The 23,529-nt window shown below is 37.5% G+C and overlaps 1 protein-coding gene across 9 annotated transcripts in view; it reads right to left on the bottom strand.

The window, feature by feature from the left end:
• Nucleotides 1–22,980, bottom strand: part of LOC110109956 (HBS1-like protein) — a 42,878-nt gene extending 19,898 nt beyond the window's left edge. The window contains exons 1-7 of one of the 9 annotated variants that reach the window (XM_020841190.2): nt 22,829–22,980; nt 15,916–16,018; nt 15,175–15,330; nt 14,804–15,007; nt 13,718–13,783; nt 2,477–2,793; nt 2,258–2,368 (exon numbers count right to left, since the gene is read on the bottom strand). In XM_020841190.2, the coding sequence (XP_020696849.1) occupies nt 2,258–2,368; nt 2,477–2,793; nt 13,718–13,783; nt 14,804–15,007; nt 15,175–15,330; nt 15,916–15,976 (915 nt within the window). In that variant the 5' untranslated portion in view covers nt 15,977–16,018; nt 22,829–22,980. Of the gene's footprint in view, nt 1–2,257; nt 2,369–2,476; nt 2,794–13,717; nt 13,784–14,803; nt 15,008–15,174; nt 15,331–15,915; nt 16,019–22,709; nt 22,774–22,828 lie in introns of those variants that run through there. The other 8 variants (XM_020841194.2, XM_028692448.1, XM_028692450.1 and 5 more) reach the window with 8 other exon arrangements.
• Nucleotides 22,981–23,529: the final 549 nt, after the last annotated feature.

The raw sequence follows: 23,529 nt of genomic DNA, 5'->3' as shown, positions 1-23,529 counted from the left end.
AGTCTAGAATTAATATTTTTCATTAAAATTTTTACAATAACTCTGAGCATATCCAAGTTTCTTCAGAAAAAATTCATAATTTCTAAGAAGTTTTGCCCAAAAGCACCCACAATAGCTAGTTTTTTGCTTTGGCCTTTGGATAAAAGACTTCTGAGTTAGTTTGCAAATATTCTTATGGCTCTAAATACAATGTCAAATGAAATGGGAAGACTACTGAAAAATCTTTGGTGGGTACTTAATTATCAGATCTATTTTGAGAGGCAATCAAGTGTTCACAAAAGTACAAAACTTAATGCCTCTTCGGAAAATCACTCTCTTTAATTCTCTTTAGCTTGTTTGATCGAATAGTCTACCTTGTATGTTTGAAAACACTTTCGTATATAGATCGTGAAATTTATTTGTTGGTGTTAGCCTTCTGCACCACCAAATCTAGGATGACTTTTAAAAGGTAGTTATCCTTTATAATCTCACTTTTGAGTTTGTATTGCCTATTCGTAAACATGTTGGTGCTCTTACGGTCTTACCCTACAAGAAGGGTATTGGTTATTGTTACCCTCCATATGTGTCTCACGATCAATTTGAGTGAACATAATGAGGAGAGTGGCGAACTAACGCGACATTAGGTGAATCAGGCTTGAAATAGCTCAATCATAGTCAAAATCACTAGAACATCGTTCGTTCACAAAACCGACGACACTTCCGGAACATCAAAAGTACCTAGAAAAAAAGGCACATATTGCCTTGTTAGCCACATGAAAGCGTAACTCAAGTTTTACCCATACGTGATACAATGCCATGAAATCTACATGTTCAACGATACAAAAATTGCATGAAAATCAACGTGCATTTTTTTTTTTAAATCTCTATTAATCTAATTCTATTTTATAACAATTTTTTTTATTATTAAAAAAAATTACTCGGCAAAATAATTTCAAATAAAATTCACATGTAAATCTCGTATTTGTCCTAATCTCTTGGAATTCCACTGAACCTGGCATTACAACAGCACCGAACATACTCACATCTAAATCCTTGTCTCTGTTCATCAATTTCAAGAAAAAAAGTTTTAAAATACCTAAACTATAAAATGTGCTAGGATGTCATCTTGTGCTGATTCTTTGATGAGTTTTTACAATACCTGAAAAATTACTTGGAAGTGATTTTGGTTTTTAGTGACATGTCTTGAGTATTTTTGGCCTTTTTAAACATTTTCTTTTCTTTGTTTATGATTTGGTTGCTATCTAGCATTATTTCTTTGGTGAGTATCAGCCCACCTTTTTTATTTATTAGAAAAAATAATTACTCGGGAAAAAATTTCAAATAAAATTCACATGTAAATCTCCTATTTGTCCAAATCTGTTGGAATTCCACATAACCTGGCATTAAAACAGCACCGAACACACTCACATCTAAATCCTTGTCTCCGTTCGTCAATTTCAAGAAAAAAATTAAAAATATTTAAAACTACCCCTCCTCTATCTTATTCATGAACCCAAACTCCATCCTCTTTGAGAGACGCACGAGACTCCACTCTCGTCGGGCTCTCTCGTTGAAAATCTCTCTCCCCTCAAACTCACAAGCTGCCTAACTCATCGGCTTGTTCTCCATTTGCCTACATGAACACTTCCTCTCTCGCACAAAGCCAAAACACTCATCTATCCCGACAATTCTTACTCAACCAGCAGACACCACCCATCTTCTGATCAGCTCCCTCAACCCTCTCACCAAAAGTTGTTGCCCTATCTTTTCCTCTAGACCTCCCCAATCACTCCTATTTTGGAAAAATAAGCAACTTTTTTTCATCACCATCATATATTGTGCAGACACTTACATTGTGTATGGATTTGTGTCTAATATGTTAAGTGAACATAGCTTGTGGCAAAGTATAACCATAATCCTTCTGTTCATTACTGATATCGTTCAAACATATAGCTTATAGTTATCACTACATCATAGGATACTCATTTGCATGCAATTGTAGCTTGCACCACTTGCTCACAAGTTAACGTGTTGGTATGGTTGAGTGAAATATATGTTATTATGCTATTTTCTTTACCACAACGCTAATTGGCATAACATATCTTGTACGCCTACATACACCTAAATTAGGTGTTGCATGAGCTTATATTATCATTTTGATTTCAAATTTCGGCATGCATATTTATCTTCATTATATTTCCATTGCATATATTGCGTGAATTGAATTAAAAAAATCAAAAGAAATTATAAATACTTACCTTAGAAAAAAAGCAAATACCTTTTCTTTAGCCTCTTTCTGATATTTATGAATCTCTTTCTTTGAGATTTTTCCCAAAAGATGGAGCAATCTCCCACACAAGGTGGATTTTCCAGAGTCAACATGACCAACCTAAAAACAGCTTGATTAATTTCCTGATTTAGGAGGATTTGAATGCAAATTCAGATTTGTGATAGCTAAGTGTAAACAATCGCAATGGTAAAGTTAATATTAACTCACAATAGCAATATTCAGCTGGCTCTTGGTTTCTTGTTGCTGTTCGGACAATATCCACTTCTCGGGCTTGTACTGTGAAGGTGACATGACTTTTTTAATATTTTTTATCTTCTTATCCAACTTCAAATGGTGTATCTTGCTAACAAGAATTTCTGATTCATTATCATTAATGCCCAAATTGTTGCTCCGGTTTCCATTTAAATGAGATGATAGGGCAGATGAAGTCTCTGGATCATCATGCTCTGCCAAGATTTTAACCACTTCCTTCTCGTCAGTGCTACTTGATGAAATAGTGGCGGGAATTGCTGTGGCCAAATGATCTAAGCAAAGATTCGGAGGAAAGATAAGTTTTCGAGCTTGGGCATATAAAAAAAATGAAAAGACTTCACCCTGGCCCTCCTTACTCATGCGAAGGGGCAGTTTCCTCAATCATTTAAAATTTAAATCATAACAAAGGAAGTACTTCTAGTTGCAATGAGCTAAAGATGTGTATAAAGGCCAAAGCCAAAATGAAAAAATAAAATGGTGGGCAAGTAAGAGAATAACTATTCATAACCACAAATATGCAGGCCACGCCTTATAAATTTAGTGAAAAGAATAAAACCAATCAATGTTTTCCGATTGAATTTGGTCGCAATTATCAACATATCTATCTTATTTCAATTTTTCTTATTTTCATTTTATCTTGGTAGTGGAAGAGGGCAGAGTGATGGCTAGATCCAAAATAAAAAAAGGCCAACGACCACTAAAAACATAAATTCGCGTCCTTTCTATGTAAACTCAAAACTCTCTAAAGCCAAACCAAAATGATAAGGCAATATTAATTAAATTTGAAGTAAATAATGAGAAATTCAAACCACAAAGAATAAGCAAGCAAACACATTACTTTATGTTGAAAATAAAAACTCAATTGTGATTAATATGACCAAATCAAGCCCCTTAAAATACCAATAAAAAATATTAGAGAAGAAAATGGATTAAAGAAATAGATAATGATCCGAGGATCAAATCATGGAAAGGATGATCAATTTTATCATTCATTCCAAAGAATATTACAAGAAGCATCCCTCACAATTTGGGCGATAGGTGGTGAAAGGATCAAAGAGATAGTATTTGACTATTTGTTGAAGTTTGAGTTTTCTAATGAGGAAATAATTGAAAGCAGTGATTCTCAAGTAACACTACTGAAATTCGAGATCAAAGAGCATGTTGCCAAGAATTTATAAGCACAATTGAATTGTCATTCAGACGTGACATGAGGAAGATCAAAGCTCTAAAAGCTAGTCTAATTGGTCAAAATCTAAATTACAGCATCATAATGATGCATTTTGAAGTCTTTTTGGATGAGCTTGTTTTATATTTTACATTTATACTAGGATAAAGTTTAATGTAATTGTTGTTGCTTGTTAGCTAATTTGTTGCTACTTATTGTAATTGTTGATGTTGCTTGTTCATTCGTTATTGCCACTTTGTTTTTATTGTTGCTATAGAAAACCGCTCACAATTGTGTTGTTGCTGCAAAATTCAATGTTGATGCAACATAACGAGAACAAACAAAAAGTAGAAATTTGTGATGTTTTTCATATAAAATAGAACATTCTAGCTGTTTTCAACAAGAAAGAAAAGATGAGGGAAAAAAACATCTACAAAACAAAGAACACTCGATGTACCTTTAATTGATTGATAGATCAATGGGAAACCTCAATAAAAATTACAACCACTACAAATTTGTTTTATCCTCTGTGGGCTCCGAAAATTCAGCCCCGACCTCTTCCCGCGGTTTGCTTTTTGCATTTCGGCGAGGGAGTTTTAACGAACTAAGTTCCGGGGTAAATTTTGGAAGGCAGATGGGTTTGTAGGTAAGACACTACCCAGAGATTTCGCCCTCATTTTGTGAGGACTTTAAGATCTGAGTTCTTGTTTCCTATAGGCGCAAGCCCCTATAGTTAATTACCCCTCCCGATCACGAGAGAGAACTTTCGATGAAGGCTAGTCGTCAATCATATACGTAGAGATACAAGTTATCTGGTATATAGTAGCAGCATAGGTTTGGATGTTGGAAAATTGAAGGTTTTATATTTAAAATAGAAATTTCACCATCTAGCACTTAAGGCGGATGGTGGGGGAATGGATGATAGACCCGATCAAGATCCCATGGTTCCATCGTCCCGGACCATCATAGTCCCTGGTCTACTTAGTCAGAGGAGGTAGTCGACCCAACCTGACAGAAGGATCCTTGTCGGTAGCCATGGGTTGCTTCGTCCAAGGGGACCTTGTAGACCTGGGGTGAATGTTTGTCTAAGGAGATAAATTTGAATCCACCTTAGCTAACAGAGGGCTTTGTGCCCTATCGATTATATTCTATTGATTCATATCTCAATGATTTGATGACACTAAGGTGCGTATTGGCTCTGACCATAACCGGTATTCAGTGGTGCCATTTGGCGGCAAAACCACTCAGTTCAGAGGGCCCCGGGTCATAACCGGTTATCCTGCAGTGCCATTTGGCGGCAAAACCACCGGTCAGAGAATATGTACCACGTCCTTACTGACAGGAGATTGTTTGAGAATGGATCATAGTGATATTTTCGACTAGGCATTAGCTCTTTGTGAGTTGAAGTAAATTTTAATTTGTCCACCTCGCAAACTGTTGTGGAGGGTGGATGGATTTTTCTTTAAGTATTTCAAATGATTGATTTCAAATTTAAATGTCTGAGTTTGAATGATCTTTTGAAAGTTTTGGATTTTTGGGCATTTGAGTGGTATTCTTGAAATATTTGGAATCGACCCCTTCGGTTGAGATATGCATTCAATACGGCCATCATCGGGGTGTTTGGGGTCATTTGGGGATATTTATGTCTTGAACCTTGTCGACCTCATCGACTTGCCGATAGGGGATCAGGTTTCGTAGGCTTCGTGCCTTTGTTAGTGAATTCTTTTTATTATAGGCCTTGAAAGAATAATATGAATGTAATAAAACAAATACACTGGTCTCCACAACCGTGTATTTGTTTGAAGGTTCGAACCCTGTCGACTTCTATTGATCTACAAAGGAGGATCGAGTTCGAACTTGAATTCACTTATTAACCCGCGCAGCATCCCTAGACGTCACGTGTGTACCAATAACACGCTCGCCGGGGCCCATGCGGGTGTTTTAGAATTTCATTGATTTGACATACCCCTTTATGTACCTATGTGTATACAAATTATGGTGCATGTGATGGGATACACTGAAATAATTGTATTGTGCATGTAATCGTCATTTGAGTACACACAATATTTCATTTAAGAGCTTATACACGCCTTCTGTCTGCTAGTACGAGTGTTGCAGATCCGATGGCGTGGCATAGCAGCTTCTGGATTGAGTTGTTCGCTACTTTATACAGGCAGACTGTCGTGCACTACATGTTGCTTTCTGTAGATGGATTATAGTGCACTAACTAATCTCCTGCTTTTGGATACAGGTGAATCGTAGCGTTGTCACTTGATTGAAATGAGATACCTCATTGTTCTGATGGACACTCCCTTTTCTCATTCACCGGGAAGGCTCTTCTTGAGATTTTGTGACCACTGCTTTGAAATAGACTCTTTTCAGGATCATTAGTATAGTAGATTTGTTACTTTCGGTGCTTGTGGACATCATAGTTGTTCTCTTCTAAAGTATATGACTAAGAAGAAACTTTGGAACACCAGGAAGTTTAGTTCTAATTTGTTCAAGCATCCTTTCCCTTCTGCTAGATGGTGTCCTTCTCCATACACCGAGTTGCCCTTTTACCCGACATACTCGTAGATCTTGGTCACCGTTGTCGTAGGTGACATCTGTACTTGTGTCCACAAGGGTTCGTTGTACTTACGATATACCCACTATTGTTATCCACAAGTAACTCGTGTTCATTTACAGGGACCCGTTGTATCCACTACGACCTTCTGGAAGTGTTCGTAGAAGAGCTATTGTCGCCTTCATCATATCCACCTTTCACCAATCTCAGGTGGTTTTGATGATTGCATTTGTTTGTAGGGACGGGTCCTCCACTATTGATCTCTAGTGTCACCTTCTTCAATCAACAAGTAACACTGAATGTGTTAGTGATATCAATAGCGCATGTAGGACACACGTATGCTTTTTGCAATCATTTGTTGTCCTTGTAAGCACGTTGCACCTGATCTCGTGGAAACGGTTGTAAGGGTCCACAACGTTCTTTGTTCGTACACATTGAGGTCTTGTAGTGTACTTGCTCGTATCTTGATTCGTCATATGTCTTGTAGGAGAGCGAGGCACTCACTTATAATCAAATGATATTGTTTGTGCAAAGACTGCATTTGCTTTGGATTCTTCGAATACACCTTTATTGCTAGCCCGTTACATATTTGATTCTTTTGTCGCTCGTAGATGAGCCACGTTGAATACGACAAGTCTTTTGTTGTTCGAGTTTGATTCAAGTCCAGATGTTCAATTAACGTTTGGATTTGCAAGTCTTGGCACAAATCCTTGCATATTTATTTTAGCTTGAGTTCAAGTCTGAGTTCAAATGTACAAGCTCAAATCTTTGTTCAAAGTCTTGTTCATCTTATTTGATATCAAATAAAATGCAAGACCGAGTTTCTTGAAAGTTCGGGCTCTTATTCAAGTCTTCGTGCGCTCCAAAGTTTTGTTCAAGTTTTTTACTATCATATTGAGTTCATCCGGATTTGAGTCTAATGCTTGCAAATCTAAGTTTCACTTGGTGTTGTACAGTTCAAGTGCACAAGTTCTTATTGTCCACATCTTGCTCTAGTTTGAGTTCAGAGTGCAAGTTCAAGTGATCTTGTCTAATTCATCTCATTTTCAAATTGAGTTCAAGTTTGAATTCACTCGAGTCCGAGTCTTGTTCAAGTTTAATTAGATTTGAATTCATTTAAATTCATTTCATAGGTCCCCTACTCGTGCTCAATCAAGTTCAAAGGTCCACAAGTCATTGTTCATGCTCATTTGAATCCAGGTCCTTGTTCTTTTGAGTTCAAATCAGATCCGAGTGCGTTCATATATTCACCCAAAATTTCGGCAGCCTCCCGGCGACTCCCCTGTATAGGAGAAAACTGAGGAAAACCTGGGCCTCCCGCCACGCGAGAGAAAAGCTTGTACAGTAGGTGCCCTCGTACGAGGACACCGCGGCCGTGAAATCTTTGTCCCCACTACGCCAGAGAAAGGCGTGTATGGGTCTTCGATACCTGTTATAAGAAAAGAGCAGTTATTTCCCCGCGAGCGGGTACTTATGAATATCCCGGTCTTGTCGTAGGCGACACACAGGGTTCCCATCCCACCACGCTAGAGAAAAACATGTATGAGCAGTTTGTCGGCTCGACACGAACATCGAAAATAGGATTTTGGAACCAGAGGGGTTCCGCATCGTTACCTTGGCACTGGGATTATCCTATCCAACAGACGCTAGAGAAAAGCGTGTATGGACGATTTGTCAGCTCAACACGCATGCCGAGGTAAGAGAGGATTTTACTTTTTTTTTATATTTTTATTATTATTAACTTTAATTAATTACAACTAATAATAATTAATTAATTAAAAAGATAAGATTAATTTATAATTAAGTAATTAATTATAACTATTTATCATTATTAGTAGTTTAATTATTTAAAATAATTAATTTTGATTAATTTAATTAATTAAAATTAATAATAATTAATTAAAATGAAAGATAATTAGTTATAATTAACAATTAATCTAAATAATCATAATTAATAATTAATTATAATTAAATAATTAATTTTAATTAATTAAACTAATTATAAATTAATATTAATTAACTATAATCATAGATAATTAATTATAATTAAATAACTAATTATAAACGATTATCATTATAATTAATTAATAGTTATTAATTTATAATTAAATTTATATAATAATAAATAAACAACCTTCCTCTCCCTCCTCTGGTTCGGTCGGGATTTGGCCGAGGTAGTGCGCGGAAGGGAGCTAGTTAACCTCACGGCTACCAAGCTCCTATTGTTGACTCTGATCCGGCAGGTAGGGAAAGTCTTCAGAGGAGCGAAGTTGCGCGCAACAAGGAGAAAGTTATCTTCGCACGAGCAAGCTCCTATCGTTGCTTCCGCTGAAATGTCGTGACTTCCAGCCCGACCGAAGGAGAAAGTCGTCGAGCCACGAAGGTGTCGGAGAAGTCACGCAGAAAGGAGGAAGTTACCCTCATAGCTTGCGGCTCCCGTTGTTGTTCCCAACCAAAATGTCATAACTTTCGGTCGGCTGGAAGGGAAAGCCGTCGAACTAGCGAAGTCGGGCAGCCACGCGGGAGCAGAAGAAGCGATATCGGCAATCTCTACACCTCCTATGAAGCACCGAAGCTGATCAAAACGAAGAAGCATGCAGGAGGAAGAGAGACCAGGAAAGGAGTGAGAGCTAGAACGAGGAAGAGAGAGAGTGGGATCGTGCCAAGAGGCCGAAGGCCTCGTCCCTTCGCCCTTTTCACGACGAGCGAGGCAGGGTGAGGGATCGTGTGATGTGGGCGAAGACGTGCGTCGTACGAGTCGTGCCAAGATCGTGGCTTCGGCAGAGCAGGTGAGATTTGATTTGATTTTTTTTTCAATGTTACAGGTCAACAAATGCCCCCCAACAAATGTGGTATGCGCCCAAAGTGAATCACGTTTGTTGCATGTTAATTGACCATGTGGATCTCTAGATATTTGTTCTAGATGTCACACAAGAGTTTCATTTAGTGGATATCCAAAAATTTGTTTGGATGTCACACTAAGATCTTTGTTTCTTCGCTGCTCTCTTAGATGTATCCATAGATGGTTAATGTACTGGTTTTAGTCCAGGACCTCTATGATAGTAATATAGCACTTCGTACTTGGGTTCCTAGAGTATCACTTTGTAGATTGACGCTAGTGGATAGCATATACTCAAGATTCTTTCATCATCTGGTTTTATTTTGATGGAATTTTAAATATTTATTTGGAGATCTCGGCATGCCACGCGATGTCGACCCAAATAAATATTTAAAATGCCCCCAGTCTTTAGAGACATTTGTAGATGTCATACAGGGAACTCATTCTGTAGCTTTGGCTTGATTCCTGAGATTTAATTTCTTATGCCCTGTGCTTTGTGCTGCGAACATTGATGGAGGATTACCTGATTTATCAATAATGATTTGTCAAGAGATTTGTGTTCCTTCAGTCCTATGCTTCTTGCTTTGGCGAGCTTGACGAAGGAGTAGATGCTGGTGACCTAAACCCTTTAGGTTTGTATTAGGTCGGTAGCGAGAAGTCATCGGTCCAAAACTTTGTGCATGACGGACTTGTTGATGACGAATCCTCTTAGTTCAGCCTAAGACTTTTCATGAACTTTAAGATAACTTTCTTCGGTCCTTTGCTTTGCGCCTTCACGGACTTATTGAAGGAGAATTTCTACGATCCTTGCTTTGTGCTTTACGGATTTGTTGAAAGATCTGCAGATTCTAGATTCAGTTGATAGTACCGAACATAGGTAGTATCTTGATCCTTAACCACTTGAAGAGACTTTAATCTGAGTCACTTGAGTTTATCATAACAGGAGAGCTAGGATTTGACAGCTCTTCATCCTCTGGTTACTGAAATAAGGGTTCCTCTACTACGGCCTTTCTTATAGCTTGTTGAGTAGATGGAGCTGCCAGCGATCCGGCCATATTTGGGTGTGTTGGATCCGACCTCTTACACCCATTCAGACTTTAAACTTGAGCTATAGGAATTGTGCTTCCCAACACTGATTTTACTGAAGTTGGCAGATTTGGAGTTCTCCTTGGTGGTTGAAGATTTCAAAGCCTACAAACATTCGGTGGCTGCTCGAGACTCATCTTCCCATTGGACCCTTGATTCTCCAGTCATTTAGGAGAATTTTATAACCTACAATCACTTGAACTGGTCGAGTCAAATTAGTCTTCGCTCTTCCTACAGTCCTTACTGGCGGGTTGGAGAAGTGGGATTTCCGCTACTACGGCCTTTCTTATGGCTTGTTGAGTAGACAGAGCTGCCAGCAATCCGGCCATATTTGGGCTTGTTGGATCCGACCTATTACATCCATTCGAACCTTAAGCTTCAGGCTGTTGAAAGACTTCAAACTTTTCTGGCTACAAAAGTCTCTTTCTTGACTTTTGAGTCTTAGTTTGTTAGAGAATGTGATGTCTCAATCTTTTGAAAAATCACATGCATATACTTTGAAAAAAAAATCTTTGTATTCTTTAGCACAAAGGACCATTTGAATTAATAATTTTAAATATTTATTCGGGTATCTCGGCTCGCTGCGCGATGTCTACCCGAATAAATATTTAAAATGCCCCCTGTAATAGAGTGAATATGAAATTTTGAGAATTTAAATATTTATTTGGGGATCTCGTCACGCAGCACGATGTCGACCCGAATAAATATTTAAAATGCCCCTTGTCAGATAGGGGATTTTGAAATACATTCTCATAAAACAAGAGAATTTTAAAATGTGAAACGTATACGCTAATAAACATGTACGAAAATATAGTGTATTAAACATAAAATTTTCTGAGCAATTTAGTGCGTAGTATTTCTTCATGTATCGACCATTGATCGGCAACATGGGCCTTTGACCATTCAGATCGATGAGTTGATAATAGGGGTGTCAATTTTTGACACGACCCAAAACACGACCCGAACCCGACCTAGAAAAATCCGGGTTCGGGTTCAACAAATCAACCCATTTTAAAAATCGAGTCGGGTTCGAGTTGACCTAGCAACCCGAAATTGACCCGAAAGTGACACGGAAAACTCATATTTGACCCGAAAATCCGAGATTGACTCGTTTTTGACACATTTTGACCCGAAAATCGAAGATTGACCCGAAAACTAGCAATTATGGGTCAACCCCGGGTCATTCGTGTCGGGTCGGGTTGACCCGGACCCGAATCGGGTCTGATTCGGGTCCAGAAACCTGACCTATATTTAAAAACGGATCAGGTTCGGGTTGACCCGAATAATGCCGGGTCAGTTCCGGGTTTGACCCGAATTGACACCCCTAGTTGATAAGCTCCTCCCTGGTACACCTTTTCAATGACGAAAGGTCATTTCCAGTTGGATACGAACTTGCCACCGATTTTTTTATGGGGAATGATTGGCCTTCTCTGCACCAGGACCAATTCTCCTTGAAATGATCGAAGACGCACCATTCGATCAAAGGACTTTGTCATTCTCGCTCGGTAGATCTCCAGGTTCTGTTGAGCTTGCAACCTGACTTCATCGAGTGCATCGAGCTCCTCCATTCTTAACCGAGCATTTTGTTCATTGGTTAGCTCATTCTGAATGGTGACCCGAAGGGATGGCAGTTCAACTTCTAGTGGCAACACTGCTTCAACCCCAAACACTAGAGAGTTAGGAGTGGCTTTGGTCAATGTTTTGTAAGTTGTACGATACGCCCACAGCGTCTCTACCATCTTTGTATGCCACTCTCTTTTATTTTTAGTGAGAATCTTCTTTAGCAATTTTACCAGTATTTTATTGAAAGTTTCTGCCAAGCCATTTGCTCTTGGGTAGTATATGAAGTAGTACCGCCAATCGATTTTATGTCGATCAACGAACTTATAAATATTTGTACTTTTGAATGCAGTACCGTTGTCTGAGATTATGCGACGCAGCACACCAAATCTATAGACAACATTATGTGTGAAGAAGTTGATTACAAGCTCAGACGTAACTTCTTTGAATGGAGCTGTCTCTACCCACTTGGGGAAATAATTGATTGCTGCTAAGATGAAGCGGTGTCCTGCTGATAACGGCGGATCTATAGGCCCAATAACATCAGTACCCCAACATTCAAATGGTCAGGATGATATTGTAGGGTGCAGTGGATTTGGCGGTTGATGTATAACATCACCGTGAATCTGACACTCGTGGCACCTATTAGCGTGATTGATGCAATCATTAACCATTCTTGGCCAATATTAGCCATTCTTTTAATTTTGACCGCCATCTTGGGACCTGATTGGTGTGCTCCACAAAGTCCTTCATGAACTTCTGCAACCACTTTATCAGCTTCTCAAGTCCCTAGGCATCTTAGCCACATTTGATCGAAAGCACGCCAATACAACGTGTTGTTGACAAATGCATACCGTACCGCTCTCTTTCTGATTTGAGCAGCTAATGATTTGTCAATTGGTAATCTACTTTCTCTGAAGTAGTCAATAAAAGGCTGCCTCTAGTCATCTTCTTCTTCGACATCTAGGCAATGCCACCGTAACTTTGAAGCTTGACTAGCCTTGTGTCTTTTATTAGGAACTTGATGTTCTTCAAGTTAATATTCAAGATCAACCGGTCGGGGAGATTGAGGATCAACCGGAGTAGCATCCTGCTGTCTTGAACTTGGTATTCTCTCTGCCTGCGGGAATTGTAACGATGCCGGCTCTAGGATTCGACGATTTTGCACCGTAATTATTATAGGTCATTCGTCATCCATATTCGTCATTTCTTTAGCTAATTTTGCCAGGGAAACAGCTTTGCCATTTTGACCTCTGGGAACTTGAGTTAGTTTGACAACTGGAATTTGCTTCATAAGTTCAAGAACTCGCCGATGATCCGATGATAACAGGCCAAATCGAACTTGGTGATTTTGTAAACTCCCAGTACTTGATTTATAACAAGTTGAGAATCATCAAAGATTTGGAGATTTCTGATTCTAATGTCGATTGCAATCTCCGGTCCTGTTATTAAAACTTCATATTCGGCTTCATTATTGATCCGAGGTTCGATCAAGCTGAATGAGAATCTCTTATATATTTGAATTCAAAATGCTACTGGCAAGACACTGCTAAAAATCAACAAGTTTATGGAGGAGATCCAATTTACTTCCAAACCTTATCAATTGTGCTCTATTTCTTCCTTAATCCTTATTGTTTATCCTTGCTGCTTTATTTTGTATTCTTATGATTCTTTTGTATTTATTTTTTCCTTTGTAATCATTTTGTAACCTTGCTCTTTTTTAATGACAAGGCTTCGCCCAACATTTCATTTAAACAAAAAAGTTCGAGGACTACCTGCTGAGTTCCTGGTTTTAAAAATCTCGCTTATTACAGTAAGAGAATGTAGAACAAAAGCTTCGATCGTAACATGCTTATCATCTCTGTCTAAGAAATGATCTCAAATAATTAAAGCTGCAGATCATCCATAGCCCGATCGCACAAAATCAAAGTTCAAAAAAGGTCTATCTCAAAATTCAACTTTACCACAGGAAAACCTTACCTTTTGTTTTCTTTCTTCCAAGTGAAACAATATCATCCGGCGATAAGGTGTCAAACCTGAAAGGGACTGCACAAATTAACATGTCTTAATCACAACTTAATTTTATCAAAATTACCACCAAAAACTACATAACAGCAAAAAAAATGAATGCATCAATGTACGTTAAAGCTTAAAAAATGTTAATATAAACATAATGACAAAAAATGTACTTGCAATGTTCATATGGATACAATATCCAACTGCACGTGCACGCTTGTAAGTCTTAAAATTCAATTTTGATTAATATTCCTAAACTCAAAAAACGTACTTGCATTGTTCATTTGTATAAGATATCCAACTGCATCTGCAAGCTTGTAAGCCTTAGAACCCAATTTTGTGATATGAAAAAAAAAATTTTTTTTGGCAACAGACAGAAATTAGAAGGTGATTGCAGACTTGAGAAATGAACAAAGGTGCTCTTCACAAGGAAAATAAATGAAAAAAACAAAAAGGTGAAGTTGGCTATTCAATTCTGAACCTATGTAAACTGAAAATATAAGTTATCAAATATAAATTAATGAATTTATTTGGAATTATATTGAATAAACGTCAGCATTAAATTCCCTTATGCACCCGGTTTATTAAATTCTGATCGCCCTTACTTTACAGCATAATGGTTAAATCAACAGGGACAATTTGTTAGAGATACTATCTTTATCATAAATACACTTTCGTCAACACCATTTACCACAAAGTAATTTCTTTAATGATACAACTACTGTCCTCTAAAATGGATGGTGCAGTTCATTCTTCCCAAAAATGAAGATGAAATTGTTTACAAATTTTTTTCGGTGAAGGAAACAGAATATAAATTGAAATTATGAAGCAATGATCAAGTGGATGTCCTCCGCAGGAAATTACACGGTTCTTTCTATGTATCCCAATGAAGATGCCAACTCATGAATTTTCCTCAATAAGAACTTGATCGATATATAGGGTATCTTCTTACTTCGGATGAACTTCTATGCATGTCCATTCAATGATGATAAGCACAAAAATGATTAAACTACAAACAAAACTACCGTACACCCAAAATCCTTCACCAACCTATAGTAATAGAATGCTTAGAAATTGAAGCCGGCAATGTTTCTTGAACATTATTTAAGCTTTCTGTGCTTCTAGTCTCAGAGGACAAGTCATCTTTTCTTAAGAAGGCATCGGAGAGACTGGATATTACAGTACCCTGATGCGGCATTCCTGCAAATAGCGCTTTTGCCATTACAGATGTTGAATGTTCACAGATGCCGAGTGCTGCATAAAACACTTGACAAAGTTATAACCTCATTATGAAGCCACCAAATAATTGAGGTGTCCAATACAAATGCAACAAGGTATAATACGGTTCAATCATTAAAATTCTAACAGATATCAAGTGCTTGAATCGTATTGCTAAATTTCCTATTAAGCAAGTATAATACCTTGATTTTCACCTTTATTTATCCACCCATCAAATGAGTCCTTAAATACACCGCAAATGTAGCAAGAGGATAAGCTGCCATCATTTTCATATGTACATACCAAGCATCTCCAAAAGCCATGCTTGCTTGCACTTTTCTTTTGCTCGGACAAAATTCCTGTTACAAAAAGAGTAAAGCATATCACAACTGAAAGGAAACATTCTTAACTTTCATAATCTTAGAAATACAGTTAATACGTTAAAGAAATTAGAGCAAAAACCTCCGTAGCGATGTTCAAAAAAGACCTCACTCAAGTTACCCAAAGAAGAGAAGTACTTAAAACAACTCGATACAAATAAAAGAATGACTGGAATAAGAAGTTGAAGTAATATGCTAATGTAAAGTTATTACACATAATTTTCTAATCAAGCGCTAAGTGCAATTGGTCATCTGTTTTAACCTATTATTAGAGTACATTATAAATTCAGTTCGACCAACCCAATTATTCTATGGAATAAATACTTTGGTTCTATGCTGCTGCGGGATTTGGAGTGAAAGGTAGGGCGGGCATGTTCTCTTCTTCAAAAATACAGCTGCAAGAGTCTGTGTTGGTTTAAAAAAAAAAAAAGTAGATAACTATAAGTATAACCATGATTTGCATCCAACCATATGATGAGAGGTCCTTCTATTTAAACGAAGCAAACATAAGCAAAAACAATTAGTAGCAAATCAAGTGGTTTTACAAGCAATTGATGAACCAACCTCTCATCGATTGATCACCATCAAAATAATTGTGGACCTTATCTGTTACACCGCCCATCATAAAAGTGCTAACAGAACTCTAAGGCATATTCCTGAAAAACAACTTAAGCGCAAGAAAATGGCAGAGTCAACAAGGAAGGTACAATATTTGCTCTTAAGGAATTCGCAAATTAAATGCCAAAAAGCAGACATTACAAAAGAACAAAATACAGAAACTATATTAGAACCCCTTGTCAAGGGGAGAACAAACCCAAAAATGTAATAATAGAAATAAAAATATATAAATAATGAAATCCACACAGTAAAGAAAGCATCCCATGTCATTCAAGATAGTGGAGTTGAAGCAAAGTTTACAGAAATGAAGAATAAAAAGAAAAAAAGGAACCGTTTAGCAAGAAATAAGCAAACAACAGAGAAATCATCTAACTAACACTAGCACCTAGTACATGCCCCACCCTAAATGCAAGTAAGAAGGGACACCCAACTGACAAGCAACCAAAACAAGAATGAGAAATTCATGGAAGAATAAATTGACGTCACCTATAGTGTGGCATCGTTCTCATCATTAGACCTATCACAACCATTTAGGGTTGTCATTATGAATCCTCATTTTTTATTCATTTGTATTGATTGATGTTTGAGGTGTAAAATATTTTTGGGGAAATCTTTTTCCATAACTTCATTTTATGTTACCTTAGGTCGATCTCTTTTTACATCTAGACAATCCACTTAACTATCACTAACTTCTTGTAGCCCTACAGTCAAAATCATACAACATTAAGTCCAATCACATCTTTATAAAATCTTCATTTGTCTCCATGGTACTATTATAGCATAAGCTCAAAAAGTACTGCTCAATTTTAATCACCTATCATTGACTTTAGAAGTTATATCCTAATCAACATCCATATTTTTTTTGTAAAATAGAACAAAGATAATTAAAACCACTTAATTTAAAATTAAAAAGAAATATAACAGGCACATAGATCTCCCACCAAGGTAAAGTTTGGGAAGGGGTTGAAATACAAAATCTTACTCATATATTTGCAAATAGGTTATTTACATGGCTCGAACCTGGGACCTCCAACTTACACTATAAAGTAGAAACAACTTAATTAATACTATTGTCACACCCCGCCAGTGGGCCTAGAAGATAATCAAAAGAACAACTGAAAGGGTGCGAGCAAAACAAATTTATAAAATAATTTCAAATAAGTGGAAATACATTACTTCAATAATTTATGTCTACCAATAAATCATCAGAGCATCTAAATCCAAACACATAATAAATATTCGTCAATATAATTGAAATTCAATTATACAATTAAATCAATTAAATAACTTTAATCTTAAATATCTATCAAGGAGGAGCCTAATGGAAGAACCTAGAAGTTGCCCTAGAAGCTGCACAACTAGCAACCTGAAATCATGAAGTAATAAGTGTGAGTTTACAAGAAACAAACTCAGTAGGTGAAATCTCACCAAGTAAAACATAAATGCCAAGGCATAGGCATAAATATGAGCAAAAAGAGGGATATAAGTGAAAAATAGACATGGGACTACAATAGCTTCAAACAATGCATAAGATATGAGACTTTTGAATCTATAATTCAATTCGCTAAAGCTTCTTACACAACAAAAATCATAAAGAATTATTTGTGTCAACCAATAATCATTGCATTTATCTCACACGCACGCACGCACGCACGCGCACGCACACACGCACACACACCCACGCACACGCACCCATGCACACGCACAGGCACCCACACACACACACGTCTACCATGCCCTGTCGGGAAAGTTACACACCAATTCCAAGGAAATCCAACGATTTCCTATAGAGTCGTTACTCTGATGACTCGTCGGTCCAACTAGCCAATATTCAAAGGGTTAAATTCCAACATTGCATGCATCATACATACAAGCATATCTAATATATATATCATATTGCAGTAATAACTTTTTAAAGAGGTTATAACTTAATTAAGCTCAGTAATATATATAATACATAATTCATAATTTGTATGAGCAATAATCATTCTCAGCAATTAAGAGAATGCAAGCTAATTAACTTCTAAGAGTTTATGCAACAAAATAACATGAAGCTAAGCATCAAAATCATGTCAAGATGAACACTTGGGGTTAATGCGAATAAATAAGCATATTCTATCATATTTTATCAGCAATTAAAGCATGCTCATAAGTATCAAGGAGTACACCTTTAACAAGGAGGTGTACGTTTATCTTTTACTCAGTCAAAATTCACTTATGTCATAGACCACAAGTAGCCCAGCTTTTCAGTCATGTACTGCTCTTCTCAATCCATGTTGTGATCCTAAAAATAAATCTTTAATTCAAATGAATTTAAATTAATCATAAATTCAAGGCATTACAACTTAAAGCATTAAATAACTGCAACCCAAGGGTCCACCACAGCTACTTGGGTCACAAATCTCCTCCGGCAAATGCTACCAAACCGGCCAACCAACACCTCCAATAACTTGAGAAGAAAGATACAAGTGGAGTGGAAACTTATGAAGAGAAGTAGGTAAGAAGTCCAAGACGAAATCAAAGAGAGGAGAAGAGAAATGGAACAAGCTCGCAAGCTTTCCCAAGAAGAAACCCTCAGTTTTTAGAGAACTTTGCTCATGAAACAACCACTTCCAAATGCCTCAAAAACATCACATATTTATAGGTGAAAAGAGGTAGCCAAACAGTCTCAATCACCTCAAGCCGAACCAACCAAAAAAGGGGAGCCAAAAGACCAACAGGCAACGCCTGGAACAGCAGCCAAAAGGACCACACGGGGGACAGGAAAGGGCAACCACGGGGAACAGGAACAACAACCACGGGACAGGAGCCAGGCGGAGAAACCGAAAGGCCAACAGAGAGGGGGGGAAGAACCATGACACCCAATTAAGAGCTGAAAAGGCAGCTGAATGAAATAATAATGAGCTGATTTTAGAAGAAGAACACAGCAGCTCACCAAAAGGGGAAGCTAACCCGGGACAAACAAGCCCAAACCGAAAAGCCCAAATTAGCCCAAGAGCCAAGGCACCAAAGTAGCTAGCACACACAAAGAAATACATGTCCAAAGCACTACCTACTCATGATCATTGATTGCCTTCCATCATAGGGTAGCATAAATAAAACAAAAAAATAAATATAGCATTCATATTACAATAAAACTAATAACATAATTTTGCATGCATCATTAATGAGGAAATATATTTTGGTTAGGGTTTCTACCTCATCTAAATGAAGAAGAGGAAGAAGGACAACCTATCAAGAAATTGTTGTGGTTTCCTTTTCAAACATTAATTTACTCTTTCTCTTCCTTGCAAGCTATCAAACAACAACCTCTTTCAAGCTTCTAATCTTTGAAGAAAGGAGATAATAGTGGTGTAAGAAATAAAAAATAGGAGAAGAAAGTGTCAATGGTTGATTAGCTTTATGTCTCCATCAACTTCCTCTTCATCGACCTTGCCAGCGTCGTATAAGGAAAGCCACCAAACCATGAAGCAGCCAACCATGGCCACTGCTCTCTTTTGTTGGCACGTCTCGTGCCATAGGATGCCGACGTTGATCACCACGCCTTCGATTTCCCACCCACAAAATGAATCGTTGCCTCTCCTTGCAAGCTCTCTGTTAGACCGGTCCAGGCGAAACAGGCGATTTGTTCGCCTGGGCGGAGGCCGCGCGCACCGCACGCCTTGCGGGAGCTGAATAGGAAGCTTTTTTGGGGAAATTAAGAGGGGAATTTGAATGTAGGGACTGTTTAGGGATTTCCTTTTGATTTGTATGCATTAAATAGTAGATTTTCCTAGGGTTTGAGCATTTTGAATTTGGCTGAAATTTGAGATCTCTTAGATTTAGGTTTCTTTGGGCTCTAGCGGCGTCTAGAGATTTGGGAGAGATCGATCCTCCTCTCGAATTGAGGATCAATTGTATCTTGCTCTTTTATTCATCGTCTAAGTGGAATACAAGTCTTTTCTTGAGTTTTCTCTCGTATTTTCCCGAACAAGTGCTGTTTTTCTGCTGTAAACAGCAGAAATCTGCTGTTTTCCTGCTGTGGACAGCCATTTGGCTGCTGTTGGTTCGCATATTTTGGATAGGTTGCTTGTGAATACAAGCACTTCCTATCACTCTCCCTCCCTCTCGCTCTTGCAACTCGTCTCTCAACTTCTCTCGCACTCGATTCCCGTAACTTAAAGAGCGAGTAGCCTAAGGCAACAATGTTAGGAACCAGATTGGGGAAAAGTAAAAATTGAATTGGTTTTTTCCAGTCTAAAGATAAAAACAGAGTTATTACAACTATAGTATAGGCTCACCCTCTACAAAAATAATCTAGAGATCAAGTGCATCATTCAAACCACCCACATTAAAATTAGCGATGACCAAATCATCCCATGCAACAAACATTAAGTACACGTTCATCTGAGTAGTTTAGACAAGAATGGAGTATGACTACCTCACTTATAATTAATGATAGCAATAATCAACATCTCAAGTTTACACCTTGAGTCTACATCATGTGGCAATTTGAGCTGAATCAAGAGACTATAGGGACCTTATCACCTTAGTAATCATGCATTATAATGGTCTCATCTCACACTTGTTCCTAACTTCTTCCCATATATATTTACTTTCCCATGCATATTTAGCCTATCTCAACTAGTTTTTATGATCCACACAGAGAAATCTACATCATACTATACAGTTTCAACTCTCAACATTGAGTCACGATAGAATTTCAAGTCGTGTCATTTTCAATGTACCTATAAATATAAACTATCTTTCCAAACATATTTCTTCTCCCCCAATTTCTCAAATTAAAACCATGCATACTACTGGGCATGTTGAATGTGAATGAGTTGAAGAGGGAAACTTAAAGAGCAAATGAGCATGAAAGGTTTGAGCAAAATAAGAGGATAAAACAAGAAATTAAAACTGACTGTCACTTTCTTTTTTTTTTTTTTGTGAACATAGCTCAAGAGAAGTGCTATGGAGAGTTCTTGAAAAGAAAGAAGTTAATAACGCTTATATTCAAATCACTAAAGATATGTATACAGGAGTTATTACTTGTGTTCAAACATAAGGTGGTTTGAGCAAGTATTTTCCTATTTTAGTTGGATTACATCAAGGATCAGCCTTAAGCCCATATCTTTTTTTTAGTCGTGGATGTTCTCACTAGACATTTGCAAGAGGATGTACCTTTGTGTATGCTTTTTGCTGATAATATCCTTCTTGTTGATAAGACAGTAAGACTAGAGAGAGAGATGAAGGTAAACTTGAATTATGGATGTCAACCTTAGAGTCTAAAGGTTTTCCCTTGAGTAGATCTAAAACTGAATATATGGAGTATAATTTTAGTAGCAATAGACCTAGTGAGGGGATTGTAACTTTGTGCGATCAAGTCATTAATAAGAGTACACGTTTTAAATATCTTGGATCTATTGTTCAGCGTGATGGTGAAATAGATTGGGATATTATCAATAGAATTCAAGTTTGATGGTTGAAGTGGAGGAATGCGACGGGCTTTTTGTGCGATAGAAAAGTCCCCCTCAAACTTAAGAAAAAAATCTATAAGATGGTGGTGAAACATGCAATGCTTTATGGTGCCGAATGTTGGTCATTAAAAGAGAAGCATAATACTAAGTTAAGTGTTGCAAAGATGAGGATGCTTAGGTGGATGAATGGCTTTACCCTTAGAGATAGGATACGAAATGAGCATATACGTGAAAAAGTTGGAGTAGCTCCAGTGGAAGATAAGATTAGAGAGAGTCGCCTTAGATGGTTTGGTCGCATTAATCGGAGGCCTTCCGATGACCCGATTAGGAAAGTTGAGGTATTAGATTTGACTTATGTTAAGAAAGGTAGAGATAGACCTAAAAAGGCTTGGTTATAAAATATTAGAAATAATCTTTCTTTATTAGTTTTAAATGAGAATTTGACTTTTAACATGACACAGTGACAAAAAAGGATTCATGTAGCCGATCCCACGTAGTGGGACAAAGGCTTGATGTTGTCGTTGTTGTTATTGTTGTTGTGAACACAACTCAAGAAAATTTAACAAGTTAAATTTAAAATTTGCAATGTCAAAATACAATACTGAACAATATTAAACAAAATACCTACGCTCACATAAAATTTTCTTCACTTTCACATGTTTGGTTACTAAATAAAAGAAATGCAAAAAGGAATTAAAAGGAAACTCCATAACTTATATACCTCCCTTTTCAATTAAATCAGAGGCTGGTGGAAAGGGTGGTAAACTTGATGATGAAGGGTTTTTAAGCGAAACCCCTAGAGATAGTTAATATTGTTCAGTATAAAAAATAAATAAATAAATAATAGTTACTACTTCGAAGCACTGCAAGCTCTATACCACAATTCTCCGCTAACTAACCATCCCAAATATTTGGCCAAAATATTTCACTCGAATTTTTTCTGGCTCCGCTTCCTTCAGGTTCAGACATACTGACTAAAACAAATTATCCTTTTTTTTTAATGCTCGTTTCCCTTGCATCAAATAACTTCAAATATGAAAGAGAAAAGAAATATATTTTTCATTAATACCGGTTTAGGGTACGAAGAAAGCACAACAATGGAGAAATGCATCCTTCCTAATTACAGGTCCACAACAACTTATCAAGTTTATTTTTGCATCGGATTCTAAACAAATTGCGACAATTGGCTAATTTGAAAAATAAAGAATAAGTAGGGAGAAGAAATGCAGAATAGTAAACTCGCGCGATGGCTAATGATTAAAAGAAAAAAAAAAATTAAACCCATATCAGATCGACGAATCTTAGGGATTTAGAGCTTCCGGTTTCAAGAGAAGTGGGAAAGGGTTTGAAGGTTGCTAGAAACTTGAATTGAGAACATGGAGACGGGGAACATTAAATACCTGTTTTGAACGCAGCAGTCTCCGGGAGTAGATTGTGAAGGAGAAGTCTGGAGAACGATAAAGCAATAAAGCATACGTTTCGGATTTTTTTTTTTTTTTGGTAACTGGGTGTCAAAATGTTTTTTCGAGTCGAATTTTGATCCAATTAAAATTTGGTCCGACTTCAGTTGAGTTGACTCAAATCCATCCCAATTAGCAAAAGGGTCAGAAATTTAAATACGGACAGACCCACCCTAACATGGGTTGACTTAACCCAACCCGCTAACCAGCAATTCAGCGCGAGTGTGTGCGGGTGTAGGCGCGAGAGTGTGCGGGTGAAAGGGGATGAGAGTTGGGCCAACTGGTAAGACTACATGCAAGGGAATGAGTGTGTGCGGTTGAGACGAAGAGTGCGTGCGGGCAAGCCTATTTTCGAGGCGGCAAGCACGTGACAGTGATCACGGCCAAGTAGGGCTGCAAGCGAACCAAACGTTCGACGAACTACTTGTTGTTCGGTTCGATTAAAGCTCGTTCGTGATCGTTTAATTAACTAACAAACAAACTTGAACAATATTTTAAATACTCGATTCTTAAATAAACAAGCTTGAACACTAATGTGTTCAGCTCGTTTATGTTCGCGAACAACATCAGTTGATGTTCATGAACAAGCTCGATAAAAAGCTCAATTCGAGTTCGATTAAATATAAAAAACTTTAATTATA

The sequence above is a fragment of the Dendrobium catenatum genome, unplaced genomic scaffold (assembly GCF_001605985.2).
Source record: "Dendrobium catenatum unplaced genomic scaffold, ASM160598v2 original_scaffold_208658, whole genome shotgun sequence".
Taxonomy (NCBI): Eukaryota; Viridiplantae; Streptophyta; class Magnoliopsida; order Asparagales; family Orchidaceae; genus Dendrobium; species Dendrobium catenatum.
This window is presented reverse-complemented; position numbering and strand designations above follow the sequence as displayed.